This window comes from Vulpes vulpes, chromosome 2 (genome assembly GCF_048418805.1).
Source record: "Vulpes vulpes isolate BD-2025 chromosome 2, VulVul3, whole genome shotgun sequence".
In the NCBI taxonomy this organism is placed as follows: Eukaryota; Metazoa; Chordata; class Mammalia; order Carnivora; family Canidae; genus Vulpes; species Vulpes vulpes.
In genome coordinates, this window is record NC_132781.1 from 140664081 (window position 1) to 140678426 (window position 14346).

Below are 14346 nucleotides of genomic sequence, written 5' to 3' on the forward strand. Positions count from 1 at the left end.
GGACACCGACGTCCTCCTTCCAGCACCGGCCGCCCCGGGCCGCCCCCGCCCCGCCCCGCCCCCCCCTCGGTCCTCCTCCCGTCGTGGTTTCGGTGTCGGGGGCTGGAGAGAATCCTGAAAGATACTGAAGCATTTCGAGTTTATGGTTCTGTTGCTGTGGTTGTCACCTCCGCTCTACGTCAAATTTAAGACTCATTTCTTAAGGATGTCTCTATTTTCTGCTTTATTTGCACATTGATGGCTCTGCTGCTCGGCTGGCCGCGGCCGCCCCGCGTCTCCGACTTGTGCTAATACGGGAAGTGGAAGAACTGGTGGTTGGCAGCGGACGGGACTCAGAGCATCTGGCGGGGGTCCTCCGTGTCCGTGGGGAAGTTTTTTTCCTTCTCTGGTGGCCAACACGAGGTTTCTCCCCTTTTGATCCTGGCCGTGGGTGCGGTTGAGGTCCGCTCCCCCCTCCCTCCCTTCTCCTTTATCATCAGCTTTCCCGCTTGGGACCCTGCGCGCTCGTGCAGCCGCGGTCTGGCTGGCCTCGTGCTGGAGCTTCGCCCCCGCGGCGGGGGGAGCCCTCGCCCCCTCCCCCCACGTCCCCCAGATGACTCCTCTTTTGGCGTGGAGGGGGGGGGGGAGGCGGGGGGGATTATTCTTGTATTTGTGTCTTTCTGAACATTTTTAACTCCCACCGAGGGTAGGCGTGCCCTGTTTGTTTTTAATGTGGCACTTTAAAAAATTGTGATCTTTAAGACTTCCTGAAAAAGGTTCCTTGGTTTGTCGCGTCCTCACGGATGCGGGTACGCGTAACTCTTAAAATGCAAAGCTTCCAAGTAAGATCCACAATTGCATGGCTAAGACGTGGCCGCAGAGCTCGCTCCCCGCCTTTTGGCTGTGCAGTCGTCATCGTTTAAATCAAGCGCAAAAGAGGTTATTCCTGTTTATTTAGCGTAATAACTGTTTACAGTTAAAACTTTAAAGACCCATAAAAGTGGGTCTGCTGTATTTTAAAGATCTCATCATTCTTGCAGGAGAGACACAACACGGGCACTAGGAAAGGCAACAGATTGCTCCTGTCATATCGCTTTGCTGTTTCGGAGTGTACTTAAAGGATTATGATTGATAAGGCTGTCTTGCCAGAGAATGTTGACACAGGTGTGCATCGTTATCTTAATTAAGATCCTGAGAAAATGTTGTCTGTAAAATGGTGACATAAGAAGGGCGGCATATTTTTGTACAGTTTTGCTTTTGGAGAATTTAATTGCACTTGAAACCTGTCTTTGAGCTTCCAGATTTTGTGAGCACTTTGGCAACAGAAGTTTTAGAGAGAAATGGTAGTTTAATGTTAAGTGCTCTGGCATGTAGTAATACTACTTGTGGCTTTTGGGCCATGCCTTTGTCAGCTTTCTTTGTGCTCTTTGTGGAGTCATGGTTACTAACTTAGGAAAAAAAAAAGCATAAATGAGACAGTCTGTTATTAAGCAAACATTTATTAGCGTTGAGAATAAATCTGTAGAGGAAGGCTCGCTTAATGCGCAGAAACAGGAATATAATAAAAAGGCAAATATATGAGAAATTTATGCTACTTTATATTTTGGGAAACTGTCTCCTAGAATGTTTTAATGATCTAAAGTAGTTTCTCTTTTCACATCATCAAGTACTTAGCTTAGTTCTTTATGGAATGCCTTGTTTTTATTAACAGAAAGAGAAGAAAACTGTTTTATTTCTTCCAAAATGCTGTTATAAATTCAAATTATGGGCAAGTGGGCATAAGTGCATTTAGCCTCTTATTAGTTTAAGGATCTGAATCATAACCTGGGCGACCACTAAAATAATATTACTGTCCTTTACTTCAGATTTCTTGAATGCAAAACAATAGCGAGACGGATGCTGCTGATTATATTACCCTTGGCTCACCCAGCACCTAATACCCTTTAACATAAGTATTGCATTAAGATTTTCCCCCTCTCTTTGTAGCTCATGATTTCCTGGAAGCTGGCTGTCCATCAGTGTGTATATAAGATGTGTGAGTGTTTTTCTTTAATATTAAAACTCATTGTAGAAAGAGGAAATGAAAGTGGAGGAGGCCATAGGCATATGATCGGAGAAGCCAGGTGTAGAGTCACAGCTCATTCGTGACTCCAAGGATAATTAGCTGGCTAGAATTACATGGTAAACTAAAATCAAAGAAAGAGTTATTTAGATTTGTTTGCTGAAACTAAAACAAGAGCATTAATTTCGAGATAATTACTTTACTTATCCCCCATGCCCCCCATCAAAATTTTTGTTCTGGCAGCTAAGATCAGCATCCCTATGCTGTTTATCCATGTGTTATTTTCAAATTTTATATGCAGTGTTAAAAGAAATGAAATAAGAATGTGAACTAATTACCTATTGTCTGTTTTAATGAATAACACTAAATAATTGTTAATATATTTTTACATTATAGAAAGCTTAGGAAAAAATTAAACATTCTTCAGTTGATAATGTGCAAGTAAATGAAGTCATGTAGTCATAAGCGAGTTAAATGTGTTCTTTAAAATAGAATATCAAGAGAGTATCGTATTTGGAATACTGTTTTAGCTCTGAGGTAGCACAGCCTTTTTTTGTGTAGTAATAGCTCAATATATATATATATGTGTCTATATTTCCCTTCAATTTCTACATTTTATTGGCTCTTTTAATTTTAACATCTTTTTGGTATATTGTTAGCTGTTTTATAGGGAATAATTCTGCTTAAAAGATGCAGTTGATGCAACTCTAAGAAGATGTAAAATCCTGGACTTGTTTTTCTCTTGTGCAGTAATGACTATGGTTTGCTGTCACAGCACTACTCTGAAGTATGATACTTATAACTTATTTCTGCATAAATTCACGGTGTTTTCATAGCTAGAGTATATCTAAGCACCAATTTAGCTTGGCGAATTAACTTAGATGCTTCAAAATTGAAAACTAGTATATTCTAATGTAGTTCAAGTTTAAATCTTTATTAGTAAGGATGCACTTAACATTTGTTCAGGAGAAGGAAATACAATTTTCTCCTGCAGTTGTCATTTATGTAATTCATTTTTCTAGCCTTTTCTCAGGCTAATGATATTCCACACCTTGATACAGCCTTTATTTGTTTATTTGGAGTAATATGGAGTGATACCTTGGAGAAAATTAGATTAGATATTCCTATCTAATATCCCCAAAGTATTTAACTAGTCTTCTGTGTTTCTTTAAGCAGAATCATTTTCATTTTTGTGTGTGTGTGTGTGTGTGTGTGTGTGTGCAGTTTTTAAGTATGACGCTTCCATAATGCATTTGGATGTTTTAGTTCACTTCTGAATTATGGGGTTCCTCCAAATGTTGGCTGAAATTTGTCCTTGCATATCCCCAAGCTCATCTGCAAGTGAGTGTCTGTAACACAGTGTGTTTATGTATGGAGTAAACCCAAAATAGCATCAGTGTTGGTTTTACCAAAGTATTTATATTGGTAATAGGAACTAGGTACAGAATGTAAAGAATGTCACTTGAGGCCTTTGATTATTAAAATTTTACTAAATGCATTAGCCAGAGGTTCGGTAAATTAGAAAAATTTCTGATTCGTGGAAATACACTGAATAATTAATTTTTTATGATATCATTGGATGGTGAAATTTGTAAACTCAGTGCTTTCCATAAAAGTCAAGACTGAGGTTACATTTTATAGGAATGGAATTATTATTTAAAGGAAATAATCTGTTTATACCAAATTATAGTCTTTGATTATTTTCATTACCCAGCTCTTTTAAGAATAACTTTAATAGGAGGATCAGCTCCAGGCATGGGTACTAAACTCTTTTCATGACAGAGGGTGTACAGGTATGTGTAAAGCTTGTCATTTCTCATCAAAATAGGGGCCGCTGAATATAAAGATGAGAAAAAATTCTTTTGCAGAATATTCACGTTGTCTATTGGGGGAGAGCAAGGAACTGGATTTAGTGGTAGAGAATATTTTGTTAAGTAAAAAAGATGATCGTATGACCAAAGGAAAAAAGGCTAATTTAAACAGAAAGCAACTCTAGTTAGTACAGCCTGCGTAGAACAAATGCTTCTGTATAAACTTTCAAAGGGCTTAAAGTGATTTTTAACATAAAAATGAAGTGATACATAATTGTTTTCAAATAATACACTTGTGTTGCCAGTCTCTGATTGGGTCTTATGGAGACGGGGTTTCATGTATGACCAGGAGCTGATGCCTTACAGCAAGTTAGAAAATACACAACAGGAATCTAAGGAAAATGTGAAGTAGTGAGCAGCTGATTTCTCTCCATTTGACTTTAAGCTTAACCTTTGTTGTTTTGTTGTTGTTTTCAACCATGTGTAAAACTGTTGAATTTTTACTGAGTATTGGTTGGCGATTCCACCTCCCCCCCCCGCCCCCACCCTAAGAAAAATCTAAACCTATATGCAGATGGGTTTTGTTTTATATCTGTTGTCAGCCAAAATTTGCTATTAAGATTCATGTTTCATCTGTATTGATGATATTCATATGTATTAAAACTGGTACTCTTTTTATATAAAATAGGTGGGAGTGTCCCCTATTTAAAAAAAATATGAAGAAAACATGTCATTTCAACAGTAATGGGTTATGGTTGATTAATTGAGACGGTTGTACTAAATGTTCTCTAGTGGAAATAGCTAGAGTATGCTTTTTGAGAAATGTGTCATTCAGGAATAAAATCAATTGAAGTATTGGTAATTAAATTGTAATTCCATGAAGGAAGGAAGTGAAGGAAAGATGAAGCTAACTGTTGCTGTTTTTCTTTTTAAGAATCTACAGTTCATAATGGAGCTACTGTACTGGCTATCGGAAGGAGGAGATTCGGAAGATAGGGAGGTAATATTATCTCTTTTAAAAGAATACTTTCCTCTGTAATCCTGAGCCTTTATTACATATAAGAACTTTATCTACCAGACAGCAATTTCTTTAAATGTGGGGTATGAAACGATCTGATTTTCCTGTGCTGAGTTTTGAGCTGCTTCTCCGAGGACTGTGGGCTGTGCCGGGAGAGCTGAGAAATCTCATCTAGGCATACTCAGCACCCTTAAAATAGCTTCTTTCTGAGAATTAGATCTGTGATGGTAGCCTCCCCAGTTCTAGTAGACGTCATTTTAGTTTGTGGCTGATGTGCGTGCATTCAGCATGTTGCTTGGCTGTCCTCATTTACCTCCCAGTCTTTGTTGCCTTCTCTGGGAATGCACTCTCTGCAGGGCGATCTACTGCCAGCCTCACCCAGACTCTGAGTGGGAGACTTGGTGGTTGACAACTGGCTCCAGAGCTCTGCCAAGGAGTGAGCCTGGGCCCAGCCTGGGCTGCTCTGGTGCAAGGGATCGCACACACATGGGTCCTTTGCCTTGTTCACCCCTTTAGGTCCCTTTCCATTTTCCTTGCAATCCTAGGTTACGGATAATATACTTTCCTTTTCCTCTCATTAGGTTGGCTTGCTGCTTCCTCTGCAGCTGTTGCAGGGATTCACATGGAATGGAAGACTCTGTTTTACTCTGGATGATATCGTTGATCATTTACCCTTGTGGGGTTTTTTTTTTTTTTTTTCATTTTCAAACATCTAATGTTAGTGTTAAAGAATGACTCTAAGATTATTGAGGAACAATATTCATGCGCAATTTGTAGCCAGAAGAAATTTGTATCATGCTGTGTTGCCACATTGAATATGCAGGTGAAATTAAAAACAGAGTAAAACCCTTTTATGAAAGACCACTGACTGTGTCTAAGAATGTTTATGTAGGCTTTAGTTGGGGGAATGATATTTATATCTATTTTTTTTTCCTTTTTAAGAAAAATGATATACTTTTCTAGTCACCAAAAACATCTAATTCTTGAACTATACCTGTGGAGGGATATTAATAGGACAATAAAGGGTTTCATGGTATCCAATTATATAATTAGGAAATTGGTAAGCAGTGTGGTAGCTAAAACCAAATTCTTCCATTAAAAGGGCTGGTGTACATTTAAAAACAAAAACCTGCAGAAAACAGACTCTTTGAACTTTAAATCAAATGACGTTTTCGGTTAACAGAACAAGAAGGGGAAATATACCAATCTCAGGTTCTTGTATTGATGCCAAGGTAGAGGTTGTAAGCCGAGGAAGCCATTAAGATGTAGCCTAGGAAAAATGGTGATATCAAAGTGATTACTTGGAAAGCAGTTTACATTCACAAAACAATTCAATATTATGACCTTGACCAACTTTTACACTTCAGATGCTTGGGTTATTACTCCAGTTTTTAAAATATCACTCGATAGCTTGGGTATAGAATGCAAGGGTATTTTTGAAGTGACTGGGTCTTGCTGGTCATCTTAAAATAGGCTACAGTATTACAAAGTTGAAATGCAATATGTATTAATAGAAGGAAAATATAAAATTTAATATCCGGGCCACTCAGAGACCTTTATACCTACTTTAAAAGTATAATCTTGACATCTATGATACGATTTTTTTGTCTTTGTTATATGAGCAGAATTATGGATATTCTACAATCCAGATGTCTCATTTATTAATCCCAAATCCCATTCTCTGTAGTGGACATTGAAGATAAAAGGTGTACGTGGGAGAGTCAAGTTTTGAGTCAGAGGCTAGTTTATTAAGCATTCGGACGTAGACCAGCAGCCTTGATTAATGTGGGACCGTGAAAGCGGACAGGTGAAACTGTTTTCGGCTGAAATTTACTAATGCAGCAGTCATTAAAATTAAATGTTTGTTAACATAATAGCGATGGCGTTTTCTCCTCCTCCTCCTTGTGGTTTTGTCCAACTAGATGTTACAGTGGCAGTTGTACTGACTGTTGAGTGTTTAAATGATGACACCATTATGTGAAGTGATTTTGAAATGAGAGATTTCAGCCAAGAATTACATCTGCTCCCATCTCCTTCAAATCATACTCTCTGGCAGTACAGATTATGATTGATTTGTTTGTGACAGATTGCAGGAAACAGTCATTGATTTTTCAATATTTTACCTTAAAATTATTTACAGTTGTAACCATGGGGAGGTATTTCCATGGGCTGTCAGCCCCTGAAAGACTAGGATAATATTCCCTGCTCTCTGACAAGACAAATTACCTGTAATGAGTGCAGTAGCTGAAGGGTATACTTTTATTTTAAAATATGTCAATAACCCCAGTGACTAAACGAATATTGATTTAGCATAATGAAGCCTGAGTAATGTGAAAATGAGCTTTTTCAAGGAGCCTGGTAAAGACTTTCTTTTTAGCTGGTTGTAAGAAGCTTTTCATTCTTTTCAACCAGCTCCTGGAGATAAGGAGTTTTATATGCAAACCATCAGGAATGATAGTGTTGTTTGTGATAACAACCTGGGGCCAAATATTTTTGCCTTTACTTTTATCGATTCTTTTTTGCAAATCTGATTTTGAGTCTTAACTTTCAGTCATAGAATTTGATTTCCTTGATCTTATCTTTAACCGACTTAGTATATTCACAGTTGCAGCATATTTTGCATTAGAACCTCCAGTCATGAATATTAAAATATAACTATATGTACGATCATTTGTAGATGACATAATCATTATCTTAGGACATTTCAAACGGGTTATTGTAGAATTTAATGCACCGTATTTTATGGGAGAATAATTCCCAGTCCCTGGACATCAGATTGCTTTCAGTGAATGAAGATTAATTTACTTAGGCATCGGTGCATGTTTTCATTTTTGTCCAACTTCCCTCCCATTTTTTGAATGTAATTCCCAACTTTTCATAGATTAGGATCCTAATGCATAAGGTCCTCCAGGCAAGAATAATAGTAGAGAAGTATATAGCTGTATTTTAGAATCCATCAAGGAGCCTGAAGACTTTGTGCCTGAATAAGTATCTTCGTATCTGACTTGGTTAGGAGAAAATAGGGTAAAAATTGCTAGTAATATATAGCAGAAAAAAGTAAGTATTTGAACAAGATATCAAACTGATAATTCGTGGAACTCCAACGTACTTTATGATAACTAATACTAACGGCATCTTATTAAAAGCAGTAGGTAAAGGCCCTTTAAAAATTAATAATGAGTTCCGATTGAAATAAAATTCAGATGGCTTTTTGTGAGTGCTAGTTATCTTGTAGGATGGCCCTGGAAATGTTGCAATAAAATGAAAAATAGAAACCTATTTCTTAATGGAAAAAAGGATAGACTCTAGAACAAAAATTATCATTTCCCCCATCCTCAGGAATTTGCCTAAGGGTGTGACACTCTGCCACTGGTCTTAGTTGTATTCTGCAGTAGATCCGATGCTTTATAAAATCACTGGTCCCATGGTTTCAGATACTGTAAGATTCTATTTCTCTATCACCCCCTCCCCCAAATTCTTGTGCTTTTTCTATAAACAGACCTTTGAAACTAGAACTGTGAGAAATACATCATTATTACATATAAAACTGGTTGCCCACAAATTCTTCAATTATTAATTGGCTTTACAGTTTTTTTTTTTAAGTTGATGTACTAACTGTACAACTTATCCATGGATAAGGTGATATCTATAGATATGCCTTCCAGAAAAAGAAATGAATATAGGTTTTTTTTCTCCGTAGTTTTTTTAAATAAAACATTTTTTTCCCAGACAAATCTAGGCTAATGAGAACATCTATATTGTCATTTATTTTGGAGAGAAAAAATAAATGTATTATTCTCAGCACTTCTTGACCACATCATATAGTTTAAACTTGTGGGTTCATTTTACAGTGCATGTGTAGAACTACTTATGTGAAGTAGGTTTTAATAAATATGTAGTTAAAGTAAGGCTTTTTCTGGGGAAATGATTCTCTTTTGGATACTACATCCTTCTCCATTTCCCCCCCTTGAAAAAAAAATACTCTGCCCTTGTTCTTTAAGGAAAAATTATTTATATAGAGTGTTTTTAAATCATGCAACTCATTGCCTGGGGTTAGTTAAGACATTTTTTTTTTTTTTTGAAAAGGAGAAAATGCCCCCTTTTAAAATATCTTTCTTGTTATTTGTATCTATTAAGATAAACAGTTTACTTTGATACGGTACATACCAATCTACTTAGTTAATTTTTTTTCCAGAATTTATTTTGCTGTATTTGGTCTGACCTTCTATGATAACTTAATATAGGAACAAATTAGCATATAATTCTATTTTCCATGTGACCTCAACCAGTTGCAGAATCATACCACCACTTTTGGAGGGCAATTCGATAGTGTATGTAGACTGTAGCATTAAGTGTTTGCAAATGTTTAGGGCGTCCTGGCTAATGTGATATTGAAAAGATTTCAAAATCATCAGTGAGAGGAAATACCCCAATTACTAAGGTATGAAAACACCTCCTAAAGGTACCATTTTTAATTAATGTACATAATTGATTGGTGATTTGTCTTTCCCCCAAGCAGAAAGTGCAGTTGGTTAAGTCTGAGATATTAGGGATTGAACGTGACCATGATCATGACAACTAAATAGATCTTTTTTTTCTCTCTCTCTCTCTTTTAGATTTGGATATCAGGCTTTGAAACTTCCTGTGGTCTGTTCAATCTAGACACAAAGGACCTGGGACAATCAAGTGCTCAAGAGGTTTAAATTGTTTTGGATGTTCCTATTTATAGACAAAAATATTTTTCCAATTCAGATCCTCACTTGTTATACAGAAGGTCATGTTCTTCTTGATCATCCATTTTGTTTGAAATGACTAGTATTGTAGAGTATCACCAAACATTTTCTGTTTGAATCAAAGCATAGAAAAAATAAAATCAATTCTGTATGTTGACTTTTTTCTAAAATGTCTTTATTGGATCGAATGAATGTTTATACTTGAAAAAAGAGGGTTCCGGAAAAAAAAAAAAATCCCTGTCTCTGTCATAGCGATTCTTCCAGCAGTTCAGCATCATTATATATGTAATATAACTATTACATTTATGGGAGAAAAAAGATTTGAAAAGTATCCATGCATGTTTTTTTTTACTTCTCTATATTAATCCCCTTGGAATAGAACATTTCTCCTCACAAAATCTATTAGCGCAACTCAGATACATGAAAATGTTGCCTTAACGGGCAGATCATTTGATATGTGTTTGAATATTTGATTTATGTAAAGAAGATGATATCCAGTTCTTTCACAGAGTTCTTATATTTGTGTAGACCGACTAATAATGGGTTGCCTTGCCATTGGGAAATGCCTTGTTGTGGTGTGTGGCATCTGTAGGAAAACAGAAGGATTCCTCTGGCCTCTGCGGTGTCTGATCAGAGACAGTCCTCAGTGCGGAAACTGGGGAGATTCACAGATGCCGGTGACACCCATAGAAACTACTGTGGGTCACTGTTTTGTGCTTGACCCAGTTTGTACTCCATCCACTTCTGTAGTTTTTACAAAGAATCAAAGGTTGCTGTGATTATTCTTAAGCTTGGATCTCAATATCGCCAAGTAAATTTATTAGGCTAGACTATTTCTTTTTAAATTTTTAATTAAACTTCGTATTTCAAAATAATTCCAGATTTCACCCGCAGCTAACTAATGGAGGGCTCCCATGTACTTTTTACCTGGTTTTGCCAATAGTGACGCTAATAACATGTAGTGTAATATCACAGCCTGGCCGTTAACATTGCTACAGAAGGTACAGACATTCCCATCACCACAGGGATTCCTCATATTATCCTTTCATATCCATACTCCCATCTCTCTTGCCCCTTCTCCTTAACCCCAGCAACCACTCGTCTGTTCTCCATTTCTATCATTTTGTCTTTGCCAGAATGTCACAGAAGTGGAATTCCATAGTGTTACCTTTTGGAATTGGCTTTTCTTGCTCAGCATATTTTACTGGAAATTCAACTTGTACTTATTCAGGACTTTGTTCTTTTTTATTGTTGGGTAGTATTCCATGGTATGGTGGTCCTGCAGATTGTTTAACTAACCATTCACCAGTCGGGACTTCAGGGTTGTTTCCGGTTTCTGACTGTTAGAATAAAAGGGCTATAAACATTCGTGTACAGGTTTTTGTGTGAACATAAGTTTTCATTTTTCCTGGGAAAAATGCCCAGGAGTGCAATTGTGGGTCATATGATAATTACACAGAGTATTTCTTTTTATGACTAGACTTGATTTTGTGTGTGTGGAAGGGGAGACAAGGCGGACATCGACATTTTTGCGGTGTCTTTGCTTTAACTGGATTTGTTTCTGATTTTAAAATATGCAGACTATCTTGAATAACTTGTAGCCAGATATCAAAAACAGTTCTCCACAACCTAGATTTTGTTCTTATTTTTAGAGAAATACTTCTGGAAAAAACTGCTGCTTTTTTTTTTGTAAACAATTTGTATATAAAGGGATAAAGGTAGATATATATTGTAGAGAAGGTGCTGCAGAGCTGACGGGTTACTTGGAGAAATGTAGGGGGAGTTTTCCAAGTGTTAATACAGACTTGGCGTTCAAGGACATACCATGGTATCTTCCAAACTGATAGACTTGTGCTTTTGTCACTCTCATCTTGCCTACGGTTTTTTACTTGTAGAATTAAATCATTATCTTAACAGTTCGTTCTCTGTAGTGTTGCATTTCATGCTCATTTGATTCAACTATAAGACTTGTGTTTGTAAGGAAAAGAAGGAAATAAAAGCCAAAAAGTGTCTTTCCCTAGTACACGACCCCAAAAAATGTTAACTACTTTATATGGATGCTTACAATGCTTACTGGAAGGAACAGCTCTGTTCCCAACCCTGGTGGAAATTATACTGCTTTATTGTATGTGCCTTGACATAATGAGACATGTACAAAACCATGAATGCTGTATTTTGGGGGTGACCCACTGAAAAGATTTTTCGAGGACAATTTTGACTCTGATTTTCTTCCATTATATATACTGACTTTAGAACTCTCAGCAAAGACTGAGCTCCATTTCATTTTTAGAAGCATTGGATGTCACTTACTGGTTACGATGATCCTGCTAACAAAAGTCAATATTATAAATCTTTAATTTTTTCCAGTGAGGCACTAGGCTCAGAGGACCCCAATCTTTCAGGGCTTCTAAATATAGTTTTTATCTCAGCATGTTATGTTTATGACCACAGTGATAGAAATGGCCTAAGACAATAGAATCATCCTTGCCCTTAAAAATGACCTGGTTATAAAAGATAGCATGTGCGCGTGTGATCTTTAAATACCAGTAGGTCACTCATCGTTGAGGAGCTGCCGAAACACCCCATGTTCTGGCACTTCTAGGCACTGGGAACCTAAGAGCCCCCCTCTTCTCTCAGCCTGGTTCTCCGTAGGGCATAGAATAGGGGGTGGGGACAGGGGAGAAAGTAAAAAGAAACCGACAGACCGACAAGACTGCATGCTACTAGAACTCCAGAACCTTCAGAACTCGGAAGAAAGTCTAGGCCAGCTGGAACTGCTGAAGCAGGCCTCACAGAAGATGGCAGACTTGAAGTTTGAAGGAGCATATACGTGATACGGAGAAGGATATCCGCAGAGACAGAAATGAGCTCCTGTGTGGTTTAGTTGAAAGAAGAGAGGAATCTGGTCTGGCTAGAATTTCCTGGGACATTGCAGGGGTAGTCACTGCCCAAAAGTCTATTTAACAGCTTCCTATGTTTTAGGAACTCACCAGAAATGTGGCATGCTGTTTGAAAGAGTAATATTTAAATTTAAATATGTGGGTTTGAGTGAAAAAAAAAATACAAGTGGGTACTCTTCCTCCTTAAACTAAGGCTTGGAAGTATGTCTTAGCTTTTAAGCCTCCATCTGTTGGGGGGTGTGTGTGTGTGTGTGTGTGTGTGTAGAACAAAAGATTCTATTTTATTCTCTTTACGTTTGATAAGGAATAAGAGGTTTTATACTTATTCAGCATCTTAAATGCATAATCTGTAAGACAATCATGCTTCTTAGAATTCTAGTTTATTTGGGGCCTTAAATAACAAAAGAAGTTGGGGACTTAGATGATTTGATCAAAGTGGTTATAAAAGACATAAAAATTAAGGTAGTCAGGGTTCTATATGTAATAATATTGATCCCAGTATACCCAACTACATGACATTGCCAACACAAATCGTGTTTAGTGCAAAAGCTATGCTAGGTTGGCAACTTAAAAGTCTTGAGTATATATGAAGAGGAAGCATTAAGGAATCATCGTGTAATAGTGTTTAGCAGTTTGAAAAATAAAATAAAACTGCAATTTTAGTCAGGTTTTTAAAATTTTTTTACAAATACTGCAAATCATAGGTTGGTTACCACTAGACTTCCTGACTCTGCCATGATTGCTGTATTCTAGGTCTATTCTTTTAAAATACCAGGCACTTTATAATTTTGTCTATAATTGTTTATATATATATTCTCCACAAAATCTTTTTAGAACAACTTATTGCTAAATTACCTTAACCCACTCGCCATCTTTAAACTTTTATGTATGCATACACTAAAGTGTGAGTTGCAAGACACATTGGTGGAGTATTTTATTTTTCTAGGCGCCTTATTCAAAATACCTTTCAAACTCAATGCATAAAAATAGCAGGCCACTTTCTTTTGCATGCTTTTGAAGCTGGAAAAGACTCATTTTACATATGAAGAAACTGAGTCCCAGCAGGATGAAATGACTAACTAGTAAGTAATGATGAGGACCTTTTGAATGGAAAACAAAAAGTAAACTCAGGTGACTTGATGCTTTCCCCAGTTCTGGAAATTCAATTTAGGGAGGCTTGTATCACAACCAGATTCTTGATGTGTTCTTGTTCTATATATGTCAGAAATAAATGTCTACTTTGCCGTCTGCACATGTCATATTGACATTTGGTCACCAAATAACGGGTATAAGTAGCAAGTTCAAGCGTATTAATCTCAGAACTGAATTTTAACCAATAGAATATTGCATTCATTCACTTCTCTTTGTGCATACCTGCTGTCCCTAAACATTGTAATAAATCCAGGGAACCAAATATGAATCCGACATGTTCCCTAAAATCAGTAAAGTGAGCACAGGGCTCAGGCCTGGAGATGAAATGGTGAACAGTATGCAGTGTTTGTTTAGGAGCTTAGGGCTTAGCATACCATGGAGATGGGGCATAAACAGACCATTTCACCATTTCAGCCCAGCACAGAATAGTCGCGTGAGCTAGGAGAGTGGCCAGGGAAGGAGAGGTATTAAAGGATTGATGGAAAACACTGAGATGCTGGAAATAAAAGGGCTTGATGACCCATTTCATATGAGGGTAAAGAAGAAGTATGACGATGAGGGTGTCCACAGGGCTTACACAATCAGGTCATGGTGTCAGTGTTCTGGGACTAAGATCCCAGGCGAGTAGGTCTGATGGGAAGAAATGGCACCCAAACAGTTGGTTTTGAGGTGCTAGTAGAGTGGCCAAGGA

General features: G+C 37.4%; 1 protein-coding gene across 1 annotated transcript in view; it reads left to right on the forward strand.

Moving 5' to 3' along the window:
- Window positions 1-14346, forward strand: part of LOC112929561 (uncharacterized) — a 61703-nt gene that overhangs the window by 2597 nt on the left and 44760 nt on the right. Inside the window, exons 2-3 of the mRNA XM_072745282.1 lie at window positions 4787-4852; window positions 9487-9567. Coding sequence (XP_072601383.1) covers window positions 4787-4852; window positions 9487-9567 — 147 coding nt within the window. The remainder of the gene's footprint in view (window positions 1-4786; window positions 4853-9486; window positions 9568-14346) is intronic.